This window comes from Vicugna pacos, chromosome 13 (genome assembly GCF_048564905.1).
Source record: "Vicugna pacos chromosome 13, VicPac4, whole genome shotgun sequence".
Taxonomy (NCBI): domain Eukaryota; kingdom Metazoa; phylum Chordata; class Mammalia; order Artiodactyla; family Camelidae; genus Vicugna; species Vicugna pacos.
The window spans coordinates 17,445,244-17,468,134 of record NC_132999.1 but is presented as its reverse complement, the minus strand read 5'-3'; the positions used below and the strand labels follow the sequence as shown (position 1 = coordinate 17,468,134).

At 39.1% G+C, this 22,891-nt stretch overlaps 2 protein-coding genes and 1 non-coding gene across 13 annotated transcripts in view; 1 reads left to right on the top strand and 2 right to left on the bottom strand.

Moving 5' to 3' along the window:
- SLC35D1 (solute carrier family 35 member D1) overlaps positions 1-9,665 on the bottom strand; it is a 58,050-nt gene extending 48,385 nt beyond the window's left edge. For 3 of the 4 annotated variants that reach the window (XR_012079030.1, XR_012079029.1, XM_072974253.1), the window contains exons 1-7: positions 8,956-9,665; positions 8,125-8,158; positions 7,941-8,027; positions 7,160-7,227; positions 5,511-5,582; positions 4,835-4,903; positions 2,638-2,740 (exon numbers count right to left, since the gene is read on the bottom strand). Coding sequence is in view for 2 of the 4 variants with exons in the window: in XM_072974253.1 (XP_072830354.1) it covers positions 2,638-2,740; positions 4,835-4,903; positions 5,511-5,582; positions 7,160-7,227; positions 7,941-8,027; positions 8,125-8,158; positions 8,956-9,158 (636 nt within the window). In the remaining 2 variants the exon portion in view is untranslated. The remainder of the gene's footprint in view (positions 1-2,637; positions 2,741-4,834; positions 4,904-5,510; positions 5,583-7,159; positions 7,228-7,940; positions 8,028-8,124; positions 8,159-8,955) is intronic. The other variant, XM_072974252.1, reaches the window with a different exon arrangement.
- TRNAT-AGU (transfer RNA threonine (anticodon AGU)) lies at positions 1,479-1,551 on the top strand. The gene has a single exon. It is a non-coding gene; the product is annotated as a tRNA-Thr (tRNA).
- Positions 9,666-21,280: 11,615 nt separating the features above from the next.
- Positions 21,281-22,891, bottom strand: part of C13H1orf141 (chromosome 13 C1orf141 homolog) — a 152,133-nt gene continuing 150,522 nt past the window's right edge. For 7 of the 8 annotated variants that reach the window (XM_072974236.1, XM_072974232.1, XM_072974231.1 and 4 more), the window contains one exon: positions 21,281-22,371. In XM_072974236.1, the coding sequence (XP_072830337.1) occupies positions 21,784-22,371 (588 nt within the window). In that variant the 3' untranslated portion in view covers positions 21,281-21,783. The remainder of the gene's footprint in view (positions 22,372-22,891) is intronic. The other variant, XM_072974238.1, reaches the window with a different exon arrangement.

Here is a 22,891-nt window from a genome sequence, read left to right as displayed (position 1 = left end):
TCCCATCAGCAAGAGATGTGAGTATTATCCCGAAGTACTGGATCCCCCCGCCTCCCCCCAACACACACACACACACACACACACACACACACACACACACACACACACACACCCGTGTTTCACATCTTAACTGTTTTGAGTATCTTCTCTCCTGCCTTCTTAAATAGGGTACACTAACTAAAATTTAACTCAGAGCATCATGATAAACATGCACTCTTGTACTGTGTTCTTACATGGTGTTGCCCATTTTTAAGTAGTTCCATCTGATCTCACAGTTGTCCTGTTTCTCTTGCAGTTAAGCTGACCTTTTATATTGGTGAGAAGTCCCTCTGCCTCTAGCAGCACTGCTGCTCCTAATCCATTGGCTACGAGTAGCAGATCAATATGCCTAAAAGTTCTAATACAAGTAAGTCAGAAGTCATTCCTGAGGGAGAAATTAAAGGACTTCCCTGAGAATAAAACACCCAGAAACCCACTTGGCTCTCTCCTAGGTTCTAGGATATGCTCTAGCCTGTACTGTCCAATATTGTAACCACTGGCCAAACGCAGCCATTACAGCTGAGTTATAATGACATTAAACTACTAGTTCAGTTCCTGTTGTGCAGGTCGGGTATCAAGCGCTCAGCAGTTACGTGTGGTTAGTGGCTACCGTTAATGCACAGCAGAGATAACAGAAGATTTCCATCATCACAGAGCTGTGTGGGACAGCACTGTTTTAGGCAGCTGAGGCTGATGGGCGAATGAAATGTTATTATCACCACCTATTTTCCAAAGCAGAAAATGGGCTGAAGAAAAAAAACAGAGTAAAACTAAATCTCTAACTGCTCCCTTTTTTTCTATCACATAAAGATAAAAATTTCTAATAGCAGCTTCCATTTAAATGCAATTATCCTACAGAGTTGTCAAGGCAAATCAGTGGAAAACAGGACAGAGAAAGCACATTTAAAGAAAATCTGTTGGAACTAGATCTACACTGTCCCTAGTTCTTCAAGGTTACCCAAAATTAATATCCTCTGAAAACAATAAAAAACTACTGGGACGGTTGTGTATTCTATGGCTCTCTCCGGAAATGGCAAAGCCAGCTGTCAAGATGATACCAACTCTATAGTAATCCTACTATCGAGTAAGTAGGGCATTTGTATTTATGATTTGAACCCTAAAAAAGGACCTGAAATAGTTTCAAGCATATCATACCTGTCTAACAGAGCAGGTAGAAAACTGAGCAGGTATGGTCATCTGACTAAGAGAACACGTGGGTAGGACAATAAGATGAAGCCATCGTCAGTTACACGATTTAATTATGAGATAAAAATACACTAGCTACTCAGGAAAAACTATGACGACATTTGTGATAAACATCTCATGTTGGTTCTCATACAGGGTACACTATGACAGAAAGGACAGCACCTTCAAGAACAACCCTATGATACATGAAGCTGAGTTCCATATACTTCTGACAAGAATGCAGTCTTAGTAGGGGAGGGTATAGCTCAGTGGTAGAGTGCATGCCTAGTATGCACGAGGTCCTGGGTTCAATCCCCGGTACCTCCAAAAGTAATACAGAGATGAACCTAATTACCTCCCCCACTTTAAAAAAAAAAAATGCAATCTTATACCATAATGTAGTAAAAGCAATGTGGCTCAAATGTCAGCATTCTGATGGTCTGGCTTGAACTCAAAATGAAGTTTGGTGTGTTTATATTCAAAGTATGCAGTGGACAAACAAAAAATATATCTTTAAGGCCTTTGTGTGCAGGCTGCAAGTTGTAGGAAAAGAGCCGGGTATGTAAATCTCGGACATGAGATCTAGACCAGGGAACTTGGTGTCGCCCCTGAAAGAGAGATTCTGATGCTGCCTCGTTTCCCATTACAGTCAGCTCTCCATTCCCATGGGTTCTGCATCTGAGGATTCAACCAATGGGGAATGGAAAATAGTTGGTGAAAAAAAAAAATTCCAGAAAGTTCCAAACAGCAAAACTTGACTTTGCCACCCAGGCAACTATCTACACAGCCTTTATATCGTATTTACAACTATTTACATAAGATACATTGTATTGAGTATCATAAGTAATCTAGAGATAATTTAAGTATATGGGAGGACGTGAACACATTCAATGCAAATACTATTATTCCACTTTATGTAAGGGACTCGAGCTTCCATGGATTCTGGTAGTCTCGGAGGTTCCTAGAACCAATCCCCCACAGACACCGAGGGACAACTATATTTGTAGGACAAATAAACAAATTCCATTCTTGTTTGGCAGTCCCTTCCAACTCACTTCTAAAATTTGCTCAAGGGTTCCAGACACTTCTTCCTTGTCCAGGTCCCTCACCAAGTCTTCTAGAATGTTTATGACACTTTCTCTAATGAATGCCCCTTACTTATATCACTACCCCGAAGTCAATACTCACTCAGTCCCTTCCAGAAAAGGCAACAGTAAAGTCCAACCGCTAATTAGAAAAGAAAGTACCTTATGTGAGCACCAACGTAAAGGCACTTTACCCTCAGAGATCCCCAAGTCTTTCCCATCTCTCATAAATACTTTTCTTTATTCCCCACTCTTTCTCTGGTGCCTTGGCATCACCATTCCCAACATCAGTAAACATCTCTTAAAGAAGCTTTAGACTGCTACCTACTTTTGAATCTAATTTTTGTTTTACGTAGGCGCCGTTTGCTGCTGTCAGGGCATCGTTTATCAGGATAAAAACATATCCTTCCAGGTCAAATGCCAAGTCAGAGCTGCAAAACATAAACAACACTTTAATATCAACTAATATTTTAAAAACATGTGTTTCATATTAAATAGGGCTGAACTACAGTATTTCCAAGAACATACACTTATCTAAGTAAGTGAATGTTAGGCATTTTATCAACTACTATTACTTCTTGGTTCCTGGTTACAGTTTGCAATTTCATAATCAATAAGAGAGTCTTCACAAATGAGGAGCAATAATACTTAGACACAATCATTAGCAATAATCAACCATGTCAGTTAATAGCACACTGCTCTGAATCAATGTCAGACAAGAAGAAAACCACCAAGTTCACCAAGACAACACACCTGAAGCAGGCAGAAGGTATCAGAACACAATTTCACAGAAAAGGACACCAAAAGGGGGATGAAGCTGTTAACGTGTCACTTTCCGAAGGGTCACAAAAAAGGTAGGGCTGTCTTGCACAGGTGGTTGGGCCACTGGGTGGTTTCTGAAGTGTGGATTATGGGCAGTTCTGAGATCAGGCTACCCCAGTGTCTAAGCACACCAGGCGAACTCAAATACTTAAAATAACTGCTTAATGAGCCTATTAGCTGTAACTAGCGGGACTAGGGAAACTGAAGTTTTCCTGCATTTAGTAGAGCACTGGGCCCAAGAATAAGAACTTAGTAAACTGAACAGAATAAATGAAAATCTAAGAAAATTATGCCTTCAGCATATTTTAGCACCCTAGCTAAAATAGGGGCCCCATGTTCTGTGATCTTGCAAAGGTGCCATCTATTTGTAACTATGTGGAACAGACTTCTCAGGAGCTCCATGCCACTGAAATTTCAGACAGAACTAGCCTAACGTCCCCTTCTTCCAAGCAGCCTGAAAATCCTCTTCCTCCCAATTTCTTTCCCAAGTAAAAGATTCTAGTTAGATAGGGATGGACCAGGTAGCAATTCTCCTCAGAAACCTTGTGCAGGCCAGAGTCGGCCCTGAGGAATCCCTGTTGTTTTGTTCAGCTTTAGATCCCACCAGCTTCAAGCAAATGCTTCAAAGACTGGCAGAGCACCTTTGAAAAGAAAGTTAGGAAGCTCATGTAGAATTTCTCCAAGGAGGCACTATTACCTAGAGGGAAAAGCAGTCAGCTATATAACCAAATTCTGGCAACTAATTATTTTATTCTTTTTTGTTTTAAGATTGAAAGTTCACTTGGAGATTTAGGGTGGAACTGAAATTTGACTCATAATATTTTCCCCCAGCCTATACGATAGGGATATGATGAAGATAAATGAGCCAATTCAAGAGGTTCACTGGAACTCCCAGATGGAAAATAGCAGACTTTGTGGCATTAGCAAACCCACAGATGCATGCTCGGGGCTCAGTAAAATGTTGTAGAAGACTTCTAGTAATCATTTCAATTTTCTAAGTCTTTGGGTATCCATATTCTCCACTCATTTTAAAATGAAAATTTAAGAATAATGGAAAAAAGCTGTTGTAATTTAACAGAATATCTAAGTTAACAGCATTTGTGATATAACTTAGGTGAAGCCAAATCAATCAATTCTATTATTTATCATTCCATAAGGCAAGTACTTCATTATCATTGGCCTTTTCTGAGACATGATTTTCTAGCATGCAAATAAAAGAATGCCACGTGGTTTATAAAAGCACACAGGCCCTGGCGTCAGGCACAGACTCAAACCCCAGTCCCACGGCTTAGTAGCTGTGTGACCTGGAGCATGTTATTGAACTCATTTGAGTTTCCTCAACTGTAAATGGGACAATTATACCCATACCTTTCAGAATGGTTATGAAAAATATATAAATGACATGTGTACAACGCCAAACATATTGTGTGGCACAAGGTAAGTGCTCAATAAACAGAAGATAGTATAACTCTAAATTACATTAATTTAACTTTTAAGAATCCCAAGAACGATTTTGCCAGCCTTAATCTTACTACAGCCAAAATGATTTAACTTTTTTGAAGAGTCTCTGGGTACTTCTCAAAGACATGATTCTTATTTAGTCTATAAAAAATTCTCTCTACTGGTAATTGGTCATTTATTATCAATAATTATTGATAATTTCTAATGTGCTCTCATAGGTTTTATATAGGCCCACATCTTACCTGGCAGCTACAAAGGCTCCAATAATCATTGCAAATACAGTCATCTTAATACCCCAAGAAAAAGTCTTCCTACAAAATAAATAAAAGATATATACATGTGGCTTCAGTCATTCACAAAGACTTGTTTTACAACAGAGGCAAAAAATACATGTTTTCTTTAAAAAAGTTATAAACAATCATATTTTAAATAATTCCAAGGAATTGGATACTTAAAAGAACTCCTTTGATGAAGCAAAAGCTTATTCTGTTATATCAAAAGTATGCTCATTTTTTTCTTATTTTTATCATGTTATTGAGTTTGCACTTTTGCAAATCAGAATTTCTTTAAGTAGAAGATGATCACATACATCTGTAGTAAAAGTAACCAAGACATGAACACCACTTAAAACCTACACCGTTATTTCTGAACCAGCTTCACCCAGTGGTAGCAATAGGTACAGGAATTCTTGAAGGTATATCTCATGCTCAGACAGGTTTCTAACGCCAATTCCCAACCTTCCCAACTACTGCTACCATAAACTATCAACTTCTATAGCAAAGGGAGAAAGTTGCTTAAACTTTTCAAAAGATAAAGTAGAAACAACACAAATAATTTTAACATATTACACATGTTGGGCACCTTTTCAAAGTGATTAAAGTTTTGCTAAAGACTAGATATATTAGAAATTTTGCTCACTTGAGTAAAACTCCTTCAGCAAACATTGTAAACAGGATGGAGAACCTTCTCAGAACTGTAAACATTGGTAAGCTGCAAAAAAAAAAAAAAAAAAAAGGTAAAATAAAATTTAACTATTTTTTCAACTAAGATTCTCCAAATTAGTATTTTAAAATAATGCTAATCTTTCTTCCATTATGGAAATTCCATGCTGATTCATCTGTGACTAAATCAAATCCTTATTTTTCTCTAGAAAGAATTATTTGAAAGTCTGAAAGGGTTGCTTTTGTAAAACTACCAGAAGTAAAAAACACCAAACTAATTATAAAATGGTAGAGAACATACATCTACTATCAAAGATAATAAAAAAAAAAACCCTTTTTTATTTTACTCTGCTTATTATTATGTTAAACACCCGACAGTAACCATGTTAGTTTTTACAAGAGATGACCTCTTCTTTCTTTACTAGACTGATCTCCCTTCCCACCTCCTACCCTTCAAACAATATCTGTAATAAATTATTTCATGAAACATTTCTTGATTGTCCTTTTGTGGAAGTAATTGTATCTTCCTCTGAATTCCCTTCTGCCTGCACTGATCAAACATACAACTTTTTGCAATATAGTTATTTCTGAATATATCTCATCTCACTCCAATGTGCCTTCTACTTAGCTAGCAGTCAAAGGTAGGGTGTGAATGGATGAATGGATGGATGGATGAATGGATGGATGGATGACCATGGGTGAAAAAGAGCAAACTATACAAGCAGCACTTTGCAGCAGGTCTGCACTCTTTCCAAGTGGGTAATGAGATGGGAAAGGATGCCCCACCCATGATAAATTTGACTTCCATGGAACCCTCCCTGGAGATATCTTGGTGGTCATTCTGTCAGGTTTTCTTGGGGCTGAGGAAATAAAAAATGCTTGGTCTCTGATCCTCAGTGACCTCCGCACTCTGTTTTACAATGATGCAGTATGCCAGGGGTTTAGCTCATGTGGCAGTGAAGCCATGGGTTTCTGTTAAATGGCTTCCCGATGTGTATACGTTTAACATCATACACTCATCATACAACTTCTTAAGTGGAAAAGCCAAGGACTGGGGAGTTAGAGGATAAGACAACAGTGCTGTCATGGAGGAAAGAGCCACTGCTTCTTTCTGAGAGTGAAAATGCTGCCTTTATGGTCATATGGCCATGGGTTAAAATGTTCATCATATTTGTATCAGGGTTCTATCTGATGTTAATTACCTCATGTTAAAAGAAAAACTACAAAAGTTCTCATAACCATCCTCTAATTTTGCTTGTGAGATCTGCCTAAAATATAATATTTATGAATTATATTAAGAATTGAAATCTCAGAAACCTAGCATATATCCTTCACTATTACAGGTCTGGAAAAATAATGAAAACCTTCCTTTACAATATTTTATAACCTTTAAAGACTTCTACCATCAAGTGAGGGGAGAAAACTCAAAATAAACAGAAAACTCTTCTTTCTCTTGAAACTTCAAGAAATTTAAACTAAACCCTTTGGTGTAACCTCTAGTCACAGAAGGTTTCTGGTCCTTTTCTTTTTCCAGAATCAATAACAATCTCTTAAATATTTGACATTCAAGTACAATTTTAAGAATACATTATATTAACCTCACTAGTAAAATAAAGTTATCCATACTTCAGTTTCTTTGTGCTGAACAGTCCCGTGATTTGGTTCCCAAAATATAGTAGAGGTAGTGGAAACGTCTAGAAAATTTAAAAAGGGATAACAAAACTCAATAATAAAGACAGCTAAAACAAGGACCTTTTCAAACAGAAACAGTTTTGTTTATATGATCAAATTATTTCCACTTAAAACGCAAGATTAGTTCTCATACACAAGTTTGGCCCCCATGAAGCACCCAATCAACATTATTCCTGGAGAAATAACACTAAGCAGAAAGAGAGAGGGAAGAATGGAGGGGGAGAAAAAAACGAAATATGAATATGATCGAACCAAATGGAACAGAAATATCATTTACTTTAAAATATGATAATGTAGCGCCTATGGCTCTAATGTCAGCAGGAAAAGGAAAGGCATTTCATCCTCAGATGGAGTCAAGCAGAGGCAGACAGAAAAATAAGAAAATAAGCCCAAAGAATAATGAATGCAAGATACACTGGCTAGATCAGATGGATGTAGAAAATATAAAATGGTTGTACTCCCAACAAGTGTTCATTAATTAAAACAGAACACAAGATTTCTAGGGGCTTTTTTCTCCTTAATTTTAAAGAGATTGTGGAACTTTTTAAAAATACACATTACTACGTTTATTCTTCACCTTCATTATACCCACTCTGGGTTGGGAAATTTCAAAGCTGCAATTTTCAAAAACGTTACGGGACTGGTAAAAAAAAACATATAGTGGCTTCTTTTCAGAAAATAAGGTATTACTTTTTTTTTTTTTTTTTTTTTTTACCTTTCGAGGTACATTTCTGTCAAGGTCAGGAAACTTGACTATTCTGAGCGCCTTTCCCACCCAGAGAACTGCCACTGTGGCCACCATCTGTAAACAGAGAACACAGATTCACTGTTCTACATATAAAGACACACACAGAAGTTCCAACGACAGAAACCACGTAATGCCGAAGATTCCAACTAACCTGGCCAAGTCCAACACATAGTGAGGAGGGAAATCTACAAAAACGGTAGAGAAAAAAAAAAAACAGGGTCAGAAAAAGCTCTGCGCAATTTGCACACTGGCAAATTTTGATACATTTTGATACAAAACACACCAATGTCTACCCCTTATCCAAATGGCAATAGGTGAGAAAAATCCCTGCCGGTTGTCAGGCAACCGGTGATTTTGCAGCCTCGGGCGGCCACTTGTCTCATCTTGTTCGATTCTACAATTTCAGTGAGCTGCCTGCAACGGATTTTTCATGGAAGTGAAGACATACATCTCTTCAACGGTTTCACACCTTTAAAACAAAAATGCTTCTGCCTCACGGTCCAGTGGCAGCATCAGAATCATCTTAAATGGGCTTGAGAACGCGTACTTCCCCGCAGGCTGTCACCTGAAGCCCCGGACCTCGGCCCAGGCTGCGGGGAAGGGAGGACATCCCTCGCCCTGCTCCCGGCTTGGCATGCACGGGAGCCAAAAAGTCACGAAGCAACTTCGCTCCGCCGCTCGGAAGGGCAGGGTTTCCAGGGCGCTGCACGGCAGGCAGGGCAGGTGCTTTCCGAACGCGGCCCTGAACGCGTGCCTGGCCGCCTGGAGCCCCGAGCTCCGCGCTGGGAGCGGGACGCCCACCACGGGGCCGGGGCGTCAGCCGGCTCCGCCGCCCCGGCTGCGTGTCAGGGCCCGCCCGCCCTGCCCGGCTCCCGCCCAACTTTGTTCAGCTTCAACTTTGCAGCCAAAGTCCAGGAGCCGGCGCCCAGCCGCCGCCGCCCGCTCCTCTCCGCGGCCTGGGCCGCCGCCGCCCCGGCCCTACCTGTAATTGGTGAGCACGCTCTTGTTGACCACCACGATCAGGAAGGAGCTCACGCCGTAAAAGCCGGCGGCCAGCAGCTTTAGGAACACGGTCAGCGTTTCGGCCGACGCCATCCCCAGCTCCTCCTCATGTCTGAGTGTGGAGGATTTCGCGGGGGCTTCTCCTTTAACCCGGGCATGCTGACGTCTATGAACTTCCGCCATGGCTGCTGCGGCGGCGGCGGCGGCGGCCTGCGAGGGGGGCGGCTGGCGGCGGGGCCCAGCGGCGCGGGGCTCTGCGGCTGCAGCTTGCGGGGAAGCCGGGGACCGGGGCCCGTGAACTGAGCCGGCTGCGCTCGCCGCCTCGGCTCCCCGCGCGGCCGCCGCCCGTCCCCGCCCAGGGGCAGGGACGCTGGGGTTCACACGCCCGGGGACTTTGGTCGGGCATTGTGCAACGCGGGGTCAGAGGGTACGCGCCGCGCCAGCTCGGCCTGCGCAGGGGTTGGAGAGGGCCTGGAGTGGGGGCAGTGGCGACCCTGAGTCCGGGGCGGAAAGGGAGAAGAAGCCAATGGGGAACACTCGAGGACCCCGGGCGCCGGGCAGCACAGCACGGCCGCCGAACGGCGCGGCCGCCTCGCGCCTGCGCACGAGCCCGCGCCGGGTCTCTCCGCTGCCGCGTACCTGGGCTGGGGGTAGGGGGCTAAAAGCCGTATTCTCCAGAAAACTGCCGCAAAAAGAAAAAAAAAAAAAAAAAAGCAGATCCTTCTCCACTCGGTGGTAACAGGTGGCTGGTTAAGTGGTTAACACGATATGTGTGTCTAGACTCATTCTGAGTGCTCTTTTGGTCTCTCTTGCATAGGGCCCAAGCTCTTCAAAAGTATCAGATGTGGATCAAGACTAAACACTCGATAAATAATTTAATTTTGCGTTGCCTCAGATTTCTTACGGTTTCTGAATCCAAAAACACCAAACAATATTTCCTTGCAGATCAAAGGAGATTTTTTTTAAAGAAAAGTATTGACATATCCAAAAATTAGCAAGATAATGAAGTGACTTGGGGATTGGTGAAGGAGCAAGGTGTGTTGGGACCTGAGTTCCAATTCTAGGATTCCTAGAAATGCCTCCTCACTAACTGTGTGCTTGTGGGCCAGTTAATTGATGTCTCTGAGCCTGCATCTCCTCATCTCTGGATATAAACCACAGAGCTAGTTTTCATAAATGGTAAACGTTATTATATAATAAAAATCACTATTATCAGTTTAAGCGAAGAAATGACATCTAATTTTAGTGTCAAGAAAAAGTACTTTGAATTGTTTATGTAAATGTTTATTTATGAATTATTTATGTAAATAAAATATCTTTAAATTTTTGCCATATTTTAATATTGTCAAAATATACATAACATAAAATTTACCATCTTAATCTGTTTTTTATTATGGTAAAATATGCATAATATAAAATTTGTCATTTTAACACTTTTTGGGTGTACAATTCAGTGGCCTTAAGTTCATTCACATTGTTTTGGAATTCTTAACACCACGTTTTTCATCATCTCAAACTGAGATTATGTAACCACTAAACAATAACTCCCATTCGTCCTTTCCCCTATCTTCTATTAACCACTAGCCTACTTTCTGTCTCTGTAAATTTGACTATTCTAGGTAGCTCAGATCAGTGGAATCATACAGTATTTGTCCTTTTGTGTCTGACTTATTACATTGAGCATAACATTTTTGAGTTATTCTGGGAACACCTGTGTTCTTTGAATGTTCTTAGGAAAACACAGGATGAAATTCTTAACATGGTCCATAAGGGCTTAGGTGATGCAGCTCCTGCAAGCCTCACCTTTCCCTCTCTAAGCTGCAGCTAAATCAAACTATAGCCAGTCCCCAAAATAACGGTGGGTATTCTTGTGTCTTGACTTCCATTATTCCTTCCTCTACCCCCCCCCCCCCCCCGTCTCCTGAAGAATGCTTACTTTTCCTTTAGTATTTAGGCAAAATATTATATCCTTTCTGGGCACCTTCCTTCACACCGCCTCTCCTTGCCCTCCACAGAAATGACATCGTTCCTTTGTGCCTCTCCCATCTCATCTTTGTGCATCCCTTTTACAGAGGCTCTGGAATGATGTGTTTCCACAACAGTCTGTTCCACTACACAGTGAGCTCCTTGAGGACTGGGTGAGGCAAGGACACCTAGCACAGTTTAGATGTTTTTGCTGAATGAATCCATGAATGATCAATGAACTTTTAAACAGTGAGGAAAATGGCCACATTTCTTCCTTAACTGCTGGCAGCAAAAGAAAAATAACTAGAAAGTGTATTTTGAGAAACATCCCTTGTGAAAAAAAATTATTATGAAAATAATAATGTCCCTCATAAGCAAAAATGACATGTATCACATAACTATCTTGCCCTCTTCCTCTCTTACCCCAATCCACTTTTCAGAGAAAGCAGCTGCCAACCATTTAGAGGCTCTGCTTAGAGCCATTTTCTGTCCATATACAAATACAAACATACACACATACATATGCATATACATACACACATGAATTTTTATATATTTTTCAGCACAAATGCAAAGAACCAGGTAAGAACATAGATCCTCAAGCCAGATACTGCCTCTGACACTAGTTTTGTGACCTCAGGCAAGTTACCTGAACTTACAGTGCTTCAGTTTGCTCATCTGTAAAACAGGGATAACAGTAGCACCCATGTCATAGTGCAGGGATGAAACACTTCACAGGTGTTTCTAATAATAGTAATTACTATTATTATCATTATTATTAGGCAACCTTCCTCTTTTAGCGTAGGATTCCTTGAAGGCCTTTCTGTGGCAGCACAGAAACTCTACCTCATTCTCTTCAATGGCTGCAGAGAATTCTTTCAGCCAGATGCAACCTAATTCATGTAGCCCTTCCCATGGACATTTAAGTTATTACCATTTTTTTCAGTCTGTAAACAGTGCAGCTCTGATTATCCTTGTCCATTCAACTTTGTACAGGTATAAGTTTCTAAAAGTGGAATTGCTTAATTAAAGACTATGTTTGTTTTTTTAATTAACAGAATGAACAAAATGAACTCCAAAGAGATTACACAGATTTTATATTACCACTAACACTGTATGGAAAGGAGACTTTCTTTTATAAAGTCGGATGGCAATAATGGAGACCACTGAAAGAGACCAGATAATAGTTCAAGTTCTACCCAGTGGAGTAAGAAATTTCTACAATGCATCAATTGCAATGACACATTATTTTCATAATGAAAACAAATCTCCCAAAATGTACTAATCCAAGAAACTACTGTTGTTTTTCTCAGCATGATTACATAACTTATAAACAAATATTTATTAAAACCTACCATAAACACGCCAAGAACTGTGTTGGATTTTCTCAGATCCACTAGTGATTTGTGGACCCTCAGTAAAATGCTAAGTCCAATGGAGTCAAGCATTCTTTTCAGGGTCCCATAAAGATAAGATAGGTACCCACAGTATAGTAGGGTTTTTATTATAGGTATTTAGACTTTTAGCTATTTTAGGTACTCAAACTGTTTCCTAACCTTTGTAATATTAATCACAGAATTATGTGGGGAGTTTATACATAATGTGATAAAACTGAAGACTGAAACATATCTAAAAAAGTTGTATAACATTGGAAAGACTGAATTTAAATGTTCTCTTAGATATACAAGCCTATTCTCTTTGGAAATGTCAACATTATTGGTTGATATATTTTATATCTTGCTAGGGGTGCTAGCAGAAAAATCTTCTTTGTAATTAAATCATGTCTTTTTTTTTTATCAAAACATTACTCTAGTCAACATGTTTCTCCGTGAAGGAAATTGGTTCTATACACTATTTGTTACCATGACTCAGATTATTTCTTTTCCCTACACTTCTCGCTTTCCCTGGCTCCCTTACCCTTCTCATAGTGGAATTTTATGTAGGCCTTTTTTGGTGTTCACCTTTACTTACCAATTTCTTGTTTCATTGCCAGCCTAGATCACAGCCCATGACCCACTGTGTTGCACCACTGATTACATTACAGCCAGGGAGGAAAGGTCATAGGTGTTTCCTATTTGAACAATGTTTCTAAAACTCTGAGAACCAAAGTGTACAGAAGGAGCGCTCTGCCGTGCCTCATACTTCTCTGTGTTGGGCTGAACTTACTGATCACTGATGGTGAGCCTGGCAATGTAGTAAATTGAAGTTCATGATCGCTTTTCATTCTTACCTCTCTAGGAAGTAGGTATGGTGAAACAACTTATAAACAGGAAAACAAAGGCTGAGTAGGAGTATTAGGTGTGCCTGGAGTCTCAGAGTTCTGAGTGACTGTACAGATTTAGCCCCAGTCTGTTCCACACTTAGTTTGTGCTTCTCCACTAGACACACCTGCCTCATTTGAGGTAGGTGGACGTATTTGCTTTAAAGCTCTGGCAGTGCCATTACTTCCTTCAATGACCAAGCTTAGTGTCCATCCATACTATGAAGAAGAATAACCAGGACGTAGAAACAAGTCTCTTAAAGTCATAGTCACTCATGACTCATTCACAAATACCATACCAGACATCAACTTAGGCATTGAAAGTACAGAGTTGTTTCAAACTCAATATGTTAACAACTGAACTTCATACAAATCTATCCAAAGTCAGCTGCTTTGGATCTTCTACCTTTGTGAACTGGCCTCCTACCCACCTATTCACCATGGCTGTGCCCGATCTATAACCACCTCCAATCACTCTTCAGCTCACACCAAAGTAGTTTTATCCCCTCTGCTGCACTGAAGCTGCTCACCCCTAAGTCACCAATGACCCCCAGAAAAATAAACCCAGCCAACTCTCAGTCCTTCTCTTACTTGACCACTTCACAGCTTTTGCAGTGCTGAGCCTGTCCCTTCCGTTAGCTACACTCTCTTCCTTGACTCCTGGGACAACACACTCTCTGAAGCTCCTCCTGGTTCTCTGGATACCCCTTCTCATTTGTCTTTGCTTGTTCCTCTTCTACCAGATATTTAAAATAAAGTTTCACATTCTTCAAGGCTTGGTCTTGGTTTTCTCTTTAATTCTAAGTATTCTCACTAAATAATCTCATCCCATTCCATGGCTACAATTACGACTTATCACTTTGTCAGCACTTCCTAAATCTACTCATGTGTGTTCTCTTGAACTCCAGATTTGGATATCCAACTATCTCCTGAACATTTTCACTTGGATGACTCTCTCTGAAGCTCTTCAACACATCTAAAACTAAACTCACCCTTATCCCCTCAACCCCAGCAAAATGCTTCTCTTCCATTGTTCCCTAATATATCAAGTAGTGAATCCTGACCAGCTGAGATCCTGGCTATCTTAGCCATTCAAAATGCTTACTACTTCCTGTTTATCAGACCCAATTAGCATAAGTCAGTCCCTGTTGATTTTGTATGTGAATGTTAAGATGATCCAAGATCTTATGGCAGAGAGTAGGAGATTTGATGTAACACTGAGGCAAGACTGTGATGGTGTACTCCTGACCCTGCCATTTAAGAAGTAAACTGCTTCCAGTTGGTCCTTATAAGCTGATGAAAAGAAAAAAGCATTTCCATATTAATAGCTGCATACTAGGTGTCAGGAGCTGTAGTGTGGATCTGCCTCCGTAAAAATGCTACTACATGTGGGACATTAACTAAAATTGGAGTCACTTCTCAAATAAGTTTATAATCATCCTCATATATTTTTCAGGGTCTGCCTTCTATGTTGGACAGTCAACTTAAATGGAAACATGATAGATTATCACCACTCATGCAACTTTCCAAGCTTTGATGATGGCACTAATCTCTGCAGTTCCTCTGAAGATACGCTATTCTTTTTTGTTCCCATCCTAGTAGGATGGGATAGTTCCAGAGGCTTCCTCTTTCTACCATTATGGTCTTTATTCCATGGGTCAAAGAACCAATGTGAGGATTTTGCTAGTTGCCAAGCATATCTATTATGTCTAAACATTCATCTCTCTTAATTATACATTCAAGAGCTAGATAAATAACTACAGTGGATCTACAGATCTACTGGGCCCACTGTGGTTGAGATTTGGTCTAAGACTCCAATTATCACCTGACTTAGCCCCCAGTTTCACTGGTAGTCTAGAAAGATGTGGGCAGCCAGGAATTAGCATCAAGTAGCTAGTGTTTGGTAATCCTCAAAAGGGATATTTCCTTTTCTCCAGTACACAGTCACTCTAGTAGATGACTGCAGGTGCCTTTGAAGAAGACTTGGTGGATGATATACACAAGTGTACATGTGTGCCATGATACAGGAGTCTTCCTCGAGGAGACCTAACTCCCCCTTCAACCCAAAGGTTCTGATTCTATTAACTGGCTTATGTCTGGAAATTGAGTGAGAGACTGTGACTCCCCATTTCAGAAACTCAAGTTAGATTTTTTTGCTGTCAGTCTGGTTTTTCCTGTTATATACATTAAGCACCTTTTTAGTAGGCTTCTTCTCTATTACATTCTTAGGGGTGTTGTAATCAATTAGCCACTGCCAAGGATTCCTGGGGATTATAACATTCTGGTTACTACCATGTGACTGCTTTCCTTTTATGGTAAATATGCCCACCTCACCTTTGGTGGTTAAGAACTGCTACTTGCCTCTAATACTCCAGGACTTCCACCATCTATACTGTAAATAGGGGAGCCCACCTCTGTAGTGTAATTTTCCATCGTTATGCCTGACTTACGGAGAACAGCCATGACAGAACTTCTCAAGGATGCACGTGTTTTACACACTAAGATGTTTCTCAACATGTTGATGATGGGAGTGTCCTCTGGAGCCTCTCAGGATGTAGTTGAGAGATGGGTATATAGATTACTCATGATAAAGGCATTCCAATACCCCTGTCACCTAAACCTTGGAATTCCTTCATCTGCATTATAATGGAGGAAGTTTTATCTCAATCTCATTAAACAAAGGCCACTTTCCAGCCCAGGACTCAGTCAACTAATAAATTAAAGTGTTGGAATATTTCCACCTGCATAAGCTAACAAATTAAATCCAAAACGTCTGGTGTAAATTTAGAAAATCTGGCTTTTGTGTGTGAGCGTGTATATAAACTGCTTCCTCCTGTGTCAGACTCTGCACCTGCTCCCCTGGAGCACTCTGACATCTGACCTAGTTATGGAGTTAGTGGATCACTCTCAAGTGAAGAAAGGCTAATATCCTCAGACACAGGAGGACAAGCTGCTTCCACTGTCAGAAGAGGCTCAGAGTGACTTGAGAATTCAAAATTCTCAACTTGATCTAAGTCCAAGCAGAGGTAGCCCCACTTCAAGTTTTAGAGTCCTCCTTCCCTATCATTTTCCTAACTTCTTCACGAGAGACCTGGCAAGTTACTATACTGAACAAGACAAATACAGAACTTTTCCATCATTGTAGAACATTCTACCAGACAGCTCTGGTCTAGAAGATTTCAAGATTCTTTTTTACCTCTGAGGTCCTATGCAAATCAATAAAAAAAAAAAAAGAGGAAAAGAGCAAGATAGCAAGGATGCTGACAGAAAGAAAAATAAGGCACAAGAATGACATAGAATTACAATGAGAGCCATCAGTGACCAATTATTGCCACTAAACATGTGTAGTTCATATCTGAAACAGACAGCCCATTTTTTGATTCTCACACAGAAGTGCAGTGTTTGGATCAAAATAACTATTGATCAATATTAATTAGGCAAACTGACAAACTAAATGCCTTTGGAATCTACATTGTGACTACTTGTCTGATTAGTTCTTTGTCTTCTTCTTGCTGTCACCCACCTGCTCTAGCTATAAATACAGTGCCTTACCTGTTTTCTGGGCAGAGAACATATATAATGAATGTTTTCTTTAGAGTGAAATAGGCGGTAAATAGGATTTACATTGAATAATATCCCCTCAGCTTTAATAATGAGTGGTTTTGATTCTCCCTTTGGGAACTGAAATAAAACACCTTCCTGCTCATACCACACCTGTGCCTAATCCTGGGCACCTGACTTCTGGAGAAAAATGAAGTGTCTCTGACATCTCTAAATATCTGAATGGCTTCCAGGCAGAGGAGGAATGTTTTGTAAAAATTATCCATTTGTAGAAACAAGAAAGGTGACTACTGGATGTCCTTTTAGTGGAGTGCTGGGAATTGTTGGATGGATCCTTGAAGGATTAGTTAATTCTATAGGGGTATGCACCTTTGATTGGCTTTCTATTTAGAAGAGGTTAACTTGTAGATAATCAACTGTAATGCAAGTAAGTCTTGTCCATAGCAATCCAAATACATTTTATCTGTAGAGATATGATTGATCTCCTTCTGGTAGAAAAGATAACCCTAAAGTTTTAAATTTATTTCCCTTTAGGATGTTAACCAGCTTTGCGTTTATTACTAGCATATTTACTTTAACATTCTTTTGGCTGGTGTATACATCTGTCTTCATATTTTCTTTTGAACTAGTTTTAATATCTTACTTTTTACTCATTAATGGGATGAATAAAAACCTTTGACCTGTGCTCATATGTATTTCCATGAGAGTCATGCCTTTAACTTTTTGAAAGTTATACTTTTTCTATTTTCCCCAAATGAGAACTTTGGGATCCTTTTCACCAAATTCTTTTCGCTAAAAAGAAGGAAGGAGGAAGGACGACGACGACGACGAGGAGGACGAGGAGGAGGAAGAGAGAACAACTATATATTTTCTTTTAAACTAACTTTTGCTGTTGAAATGAAATGGCTTCCTTTTCATTATTTTTTACTTTATAGTTTGTGTTTTCTTCTTTATCCTTTCTTTATTTTCAAATAGTTAACATATTTGGATAGTTTTATTTTTATTCCTTTTTATTGGGTGGTTATTAAAAAGTTCTCTACATTCATTAGAAGAAAAAAGTTAAGTGTTCTTGTGTAGCCCAGCACATAGTCCATTTTCTATGGACAAACTCAAAAATTTATTTTCTCTGTTTCAAGGAAGAAAAGAAACAGGGGTCTATATTCATTACACCAATTTTATTAAATGCATTATGTAATTACTCTGTATCCATACTTTCTTTGTTTTGTTTCACCTGTTTAACTCTGAAGGAAGTGAATTGAGGTCTTCTACTATAATTTTATTTTAATTACATTTTACTGGGATTTCCAATAGCTTTTGCTTTATATTATTAGCCACTGTGTTATTTGGCACATATATAGTGCACCAAAGATGCTGTTACATCTTTTTCAGATATAGCATTTTTATTATTACATAAGGCGCAAGGTCATTCTTTGTCATATTTATTGTTTCTAACCCCGAATTTTAACATCTGCTATTAATAATGTCATTCAATTTCTTTTTGTTTCATTAGTCTCATATCTCCTTCCCCACTACTTTATTTTGAAGCTTTCTTCATTGCTTTAACTGTATTTCTTATAGTTTACAATCGTCCTTTTGCTTCCACAGGGGATTGGTTCCAGAATCCCCCACATATACCAAAATCCATGGATGTTCAAATTCCTTATATAAAATGATGTAGTATTTGCATAAAACCTATGCATATCCTCTCATATACTGTAAATCATCTCTAGATTGCTTATAATATCTAATACATTGTAAGTGCTATGTAAATAGTTCCTGGTTGTAGGCAAATTCAAGATTTTGCTTTTTGAAACTTTCTGAAAGTTTTTTGGATTATTTCCTATTCATGGCTGGTTGAATTTATGGATGAAGAACCTGTAGATACAGAGAGCCAGCTGTATAGCTAAATGTTATTTTTTAACTCAGTCTGAGAGTCACTGTTTTTCTAATGGGAAGATGCAACCAGTTCAATTGTAGCATGACAGACATTTGTTATCAATACTTACTGATTTTATATTGTTTGCTCATTTTCCTCTTTCTTATTTTTCTTATTAATTCCATTTCCCCTTTATTTTGGAAGTCATTATATTTTCTATTCAATTAATAGTTCCTTGTGTGCAATTCAGATTATGCTTGAAGGTAATAACAAATATAATCAGCGTTTTACAGAAAATAGAACGAGTGTGTATGTGTGTGTGGTGTGCTGCACTTGAATCTACTTAAGTGCTTTTATTATTTTTCTTATCAAATTGTCCCTGCCTCCTCTGGCATCTCTATCTGTTCTATTTATTTTATAGCTGATTACTGAATGCATTGGAATCGGCAGTGTGAGGAAAGAAATGACTTTATCTTTTCAAATTTTTTCTCACTGCTAATCGTACAAAATTACTGTGTTTGCTTATTCCTCCCCATCCCTAGGTGAAACCTCTAGCTAGTCTCATGATTTTGTTCTTTTCCCTGCTCCATCCTGCCTGGCTGGCCACTGTCTACTTACTGTGCCCCTTTAGATGGGTTGCTATCTCTCTTAGTTGGCTCAGGGAGGCTCAGGTCTGTTTACTGCAGTACCTAGTGGCTGTGTAAGCGGTAGAAGGTCCAGCCCTGCCCATTATGGACTGCTACTATAAAAGCAAGCAGATCACAACCCCCTGCTAGGCACCTGAAGGAAAATCCATGGATCTCTGACTTTCTAGTTTTTTCATAGGTTTAGTGGTTCCTTTTTGGTCTCCTGGGGACCAGTGAGACAAGGAACACTTACACAGGGCCAAAGACAACCTTTCCCTGGGGTAATCCACAGATCTCAACTGCCAGCTGGTCCCAGGACACAGCACAACTTCCATCAATGCCTTGTGACTCGGAAACTGGGCTAAGGGCCATACTCAGGTCTCAGCATCAGAACAGAAACGACGTCTAATTTTGCACCTCACTGCTTGAAGATCCCAGCATCTATGTGGCTGAGGAGACAAAAGATTAAAGCTGAGAGTAGAAGAGAACGGTGGTGAGCTCAAGTCACCATCTTCTCAGAATCCATTGCTCCCAGCTGTCCAGCTGTATCAATGGCCAAGCCTTGGCCAGATGAAATTAATTTAGTGTCTTTCTAAAGGATAAAGCTCACAACCTCCAGCAGAAATTTCCAAACGTAACACACAAAATCCTCAGTTCTAATTTGTGAATACTTTGGGCTAAAGTCTGAGTACTGTAGTTAGGTTTAACATTTAATTTAGAGAAGACTGTAGTAAGAGACTAGGAACACCTTTTACAAAGTCATACTTACATTAAGAGCAGGAGAAAGGATGGGAATAAAAAGGGACTTTTTAATGACTGTTTATCATACTCAAGATACTCCACACTTTTTTAAATCTTGAAAATAATAATACCGTAATAATATTGTAATATTATAATATTACAACAATAATATTGTAATAATATATTGTTGTCACCATCTTAAGGTGAGAACACAGTAAACTGAGGATCAGATAGCTTACATTACTTGCCCAAGTTCACTCCTATCTGCCCACATCCAGGGCCTTTGATACTGACTATCGGGAAATACTATCGTCATTACTTGTGCTATGATTAGGCGTATTTTCTGTTTCTTGTCATTTTTATCGTTAGTAACTAAAGAGAGTCTGTGTTTTTCCTTCTGAGACAGCAGGGTAGTTAGGGAAACTATTTTGTTTTGCACGAGCCTGGGAGGAGGGAAAACGGGCTGGGGTGGAGGTAGGGGAGAATGAATAAAAGCAAACAAAAAGAACAAGAAGGTCAATCCCTGTTGGCGGAAAGAGAGAAAGCCGACCCCACGACTTGGAGCTGCTGCTGCTGCTTCTCCTCCCCGTCGGGGACCAGGAGAAAAGCAGCCAGCCAGGAGAGCTTGTGGCTCCTGCCCTACCACTTCCTACACGCCTGAGCCACCACCTTGTCTTGAACCCTTTTCCTCTTGCTCTTCCCTCACTTACAGAGTCTCCACACTCTGCTTCTCCATCTCCATTTTTCCTCCTTGTCATTCTATGTGAGAGCCGAGACCCGCCTCTACTTGCGAAGAGATGCCCACAAGTGGCACTGATGACACAGAACAAAGAAAACCTCCAGCGTGAAATGGAAACAGAGAAACCTGAACAAGCCTACCTCCTAACCCTTGAAAACTTACAAAAGACCTCTAAAACCTTCCTTGAACAGAAATGCTTTAATTAACCTACTTCATCTCAAGTACTAACAAACAGTTCAGATTTTTTAAAAAAGGCTTTAAGCAAATGGTTTACGAATGAACTCTTGAAATGCAACTAGTTTCTCACTTGGGTTCTGCCTTTATACTGTTTGGGTTAATAAAAAAGTTAATGAGTAAATAAAATAACAATATAATAAAAAATGTTCAATCCTTTATAGGATTTGCTACCAAAATTATTTAGCTTATTAAGGATAAGTTATTTTTTAAATTATTTAACAATGCAGAAAAAAGTCAGTTATACTTGGTAAAGGCATTATATAGTAAAGAAGTTCCAACATCTACTAAGAAAAAGGTATCTGAAATTTTACAAAGTCTTTTTAATTGCATGAGTTGCTAATGTAATACGTGTTTCCAATGATTATCCAAAATGCTGATGTACGATTAATTCCACAGGCATCAAGTTAATGGTATATTTGTCTTGTTCGAGATCCAGTTATAGAGCAAGGTTACTGACATTATTTGGCTTCCAACAGCAAATTTTCAGAGTCAGTCTATGCCATTCTTGGTCCTGAGTCATACTTTATTTTCGGAATGCTGGTGATTGAGGGATATAACTGAGATCAGAGAAATTCCTGAACTAGTTCCTCTTGGTGATCATTATTTCCTAATTTTGTCATCTTATTTACTCAAAGTGTTATATGATTGTTGGTTTGTAATTCCAGTTTCTATGCTTTGTTTTTTTTTCTGTCATCCATTAGAATGTTATCATTTAGATAAGAATTTCGTCTATGATCTTGGAACTTTGTTACTTGCTTCTTTTTGCCCAAATATTGCTGTATAAACAATATTTTATGAGGTGCTTAATTTTTACTTGATAAATTTAACAAATCATCCAATGGTGTTACATTACTTACTTTATAGACTTTGAGTACATTTTTTGAAGGCTTTGAGCAGTATTTAACAGGTAAGGCATTGAATTTACTCATTGGTTTTACTGTAGAAAATACTTTTTCAAATGTGGCAGTTTTAGCACTCACTTCTTGAATAACAGTTTTATCAAGGAAACTCACAAATTTTTTTGTTAGGCTAGAAAAAGTCCGTGAGAAATTACACGGTTTACTCCAAGATGTGTTTTCAGATGTCTGCTTACTAGTTCTCTTCCTCAGTTTATCCTCTACAACTCCGTGGCCCACTTCGAAAGGCAGTGTTTGTACATCTTTCCTCTGTGCTGTAGACATAGTTCTTTTGGGCTCGGAAAGAGAAATAGATTGACCTCTAACTACACTTTTGAGCATTTCACAATTTCTTTCTAAAACAACATTTGATCTTGTATATGGGTAACCATTAACATTTTCCATAGAATGAGGAGGAAGCCTATTTTTTGTCAAAAGCAACATTTGCACATATCCAGTCTCATGGAAAATTACGGGATTTGTGTCACTTTGTTTCTGTGGATTAAAGAAAAGAGTACTTAGTCATCAGTCTATTGAAGCCAGGAGGCTTATAAATGTTTTAAACATGAAAATAAAATGGTAAAATGTTCTAAAAATGATTACAGAGAAATTTTTAATATGAGCAATAATGGTGTTTAAACATACAAAAAACATACAAAAAAAAAAAGATGTACTTGTATGTGGCAGACTTCCTTCTCTTAATACTCAATTGAGATGTTAGGAGTAAAAATCTGAACCTTTAGCCTCTTAAAATCCTTTTTGAAATAAAATGAGATATAAAGAAATGAATACATTTCTTAAATGTTTGAGGTATTGTCACTGAGAAATAGGATGGTTGGTGGGACTGAATATTGTTCTGGCATACCTTAGATTTCCACATTCAGAAATAAGCAGCATACCAAAAAATGGATTGAGTCAAAGATCAAAAGAGACATGACTGATTAAAGGCCAAAATTACAAAATCTTAATATCCTAATAAGTTCAGAAAATATAGAATTATCCTTAAAACAATTAT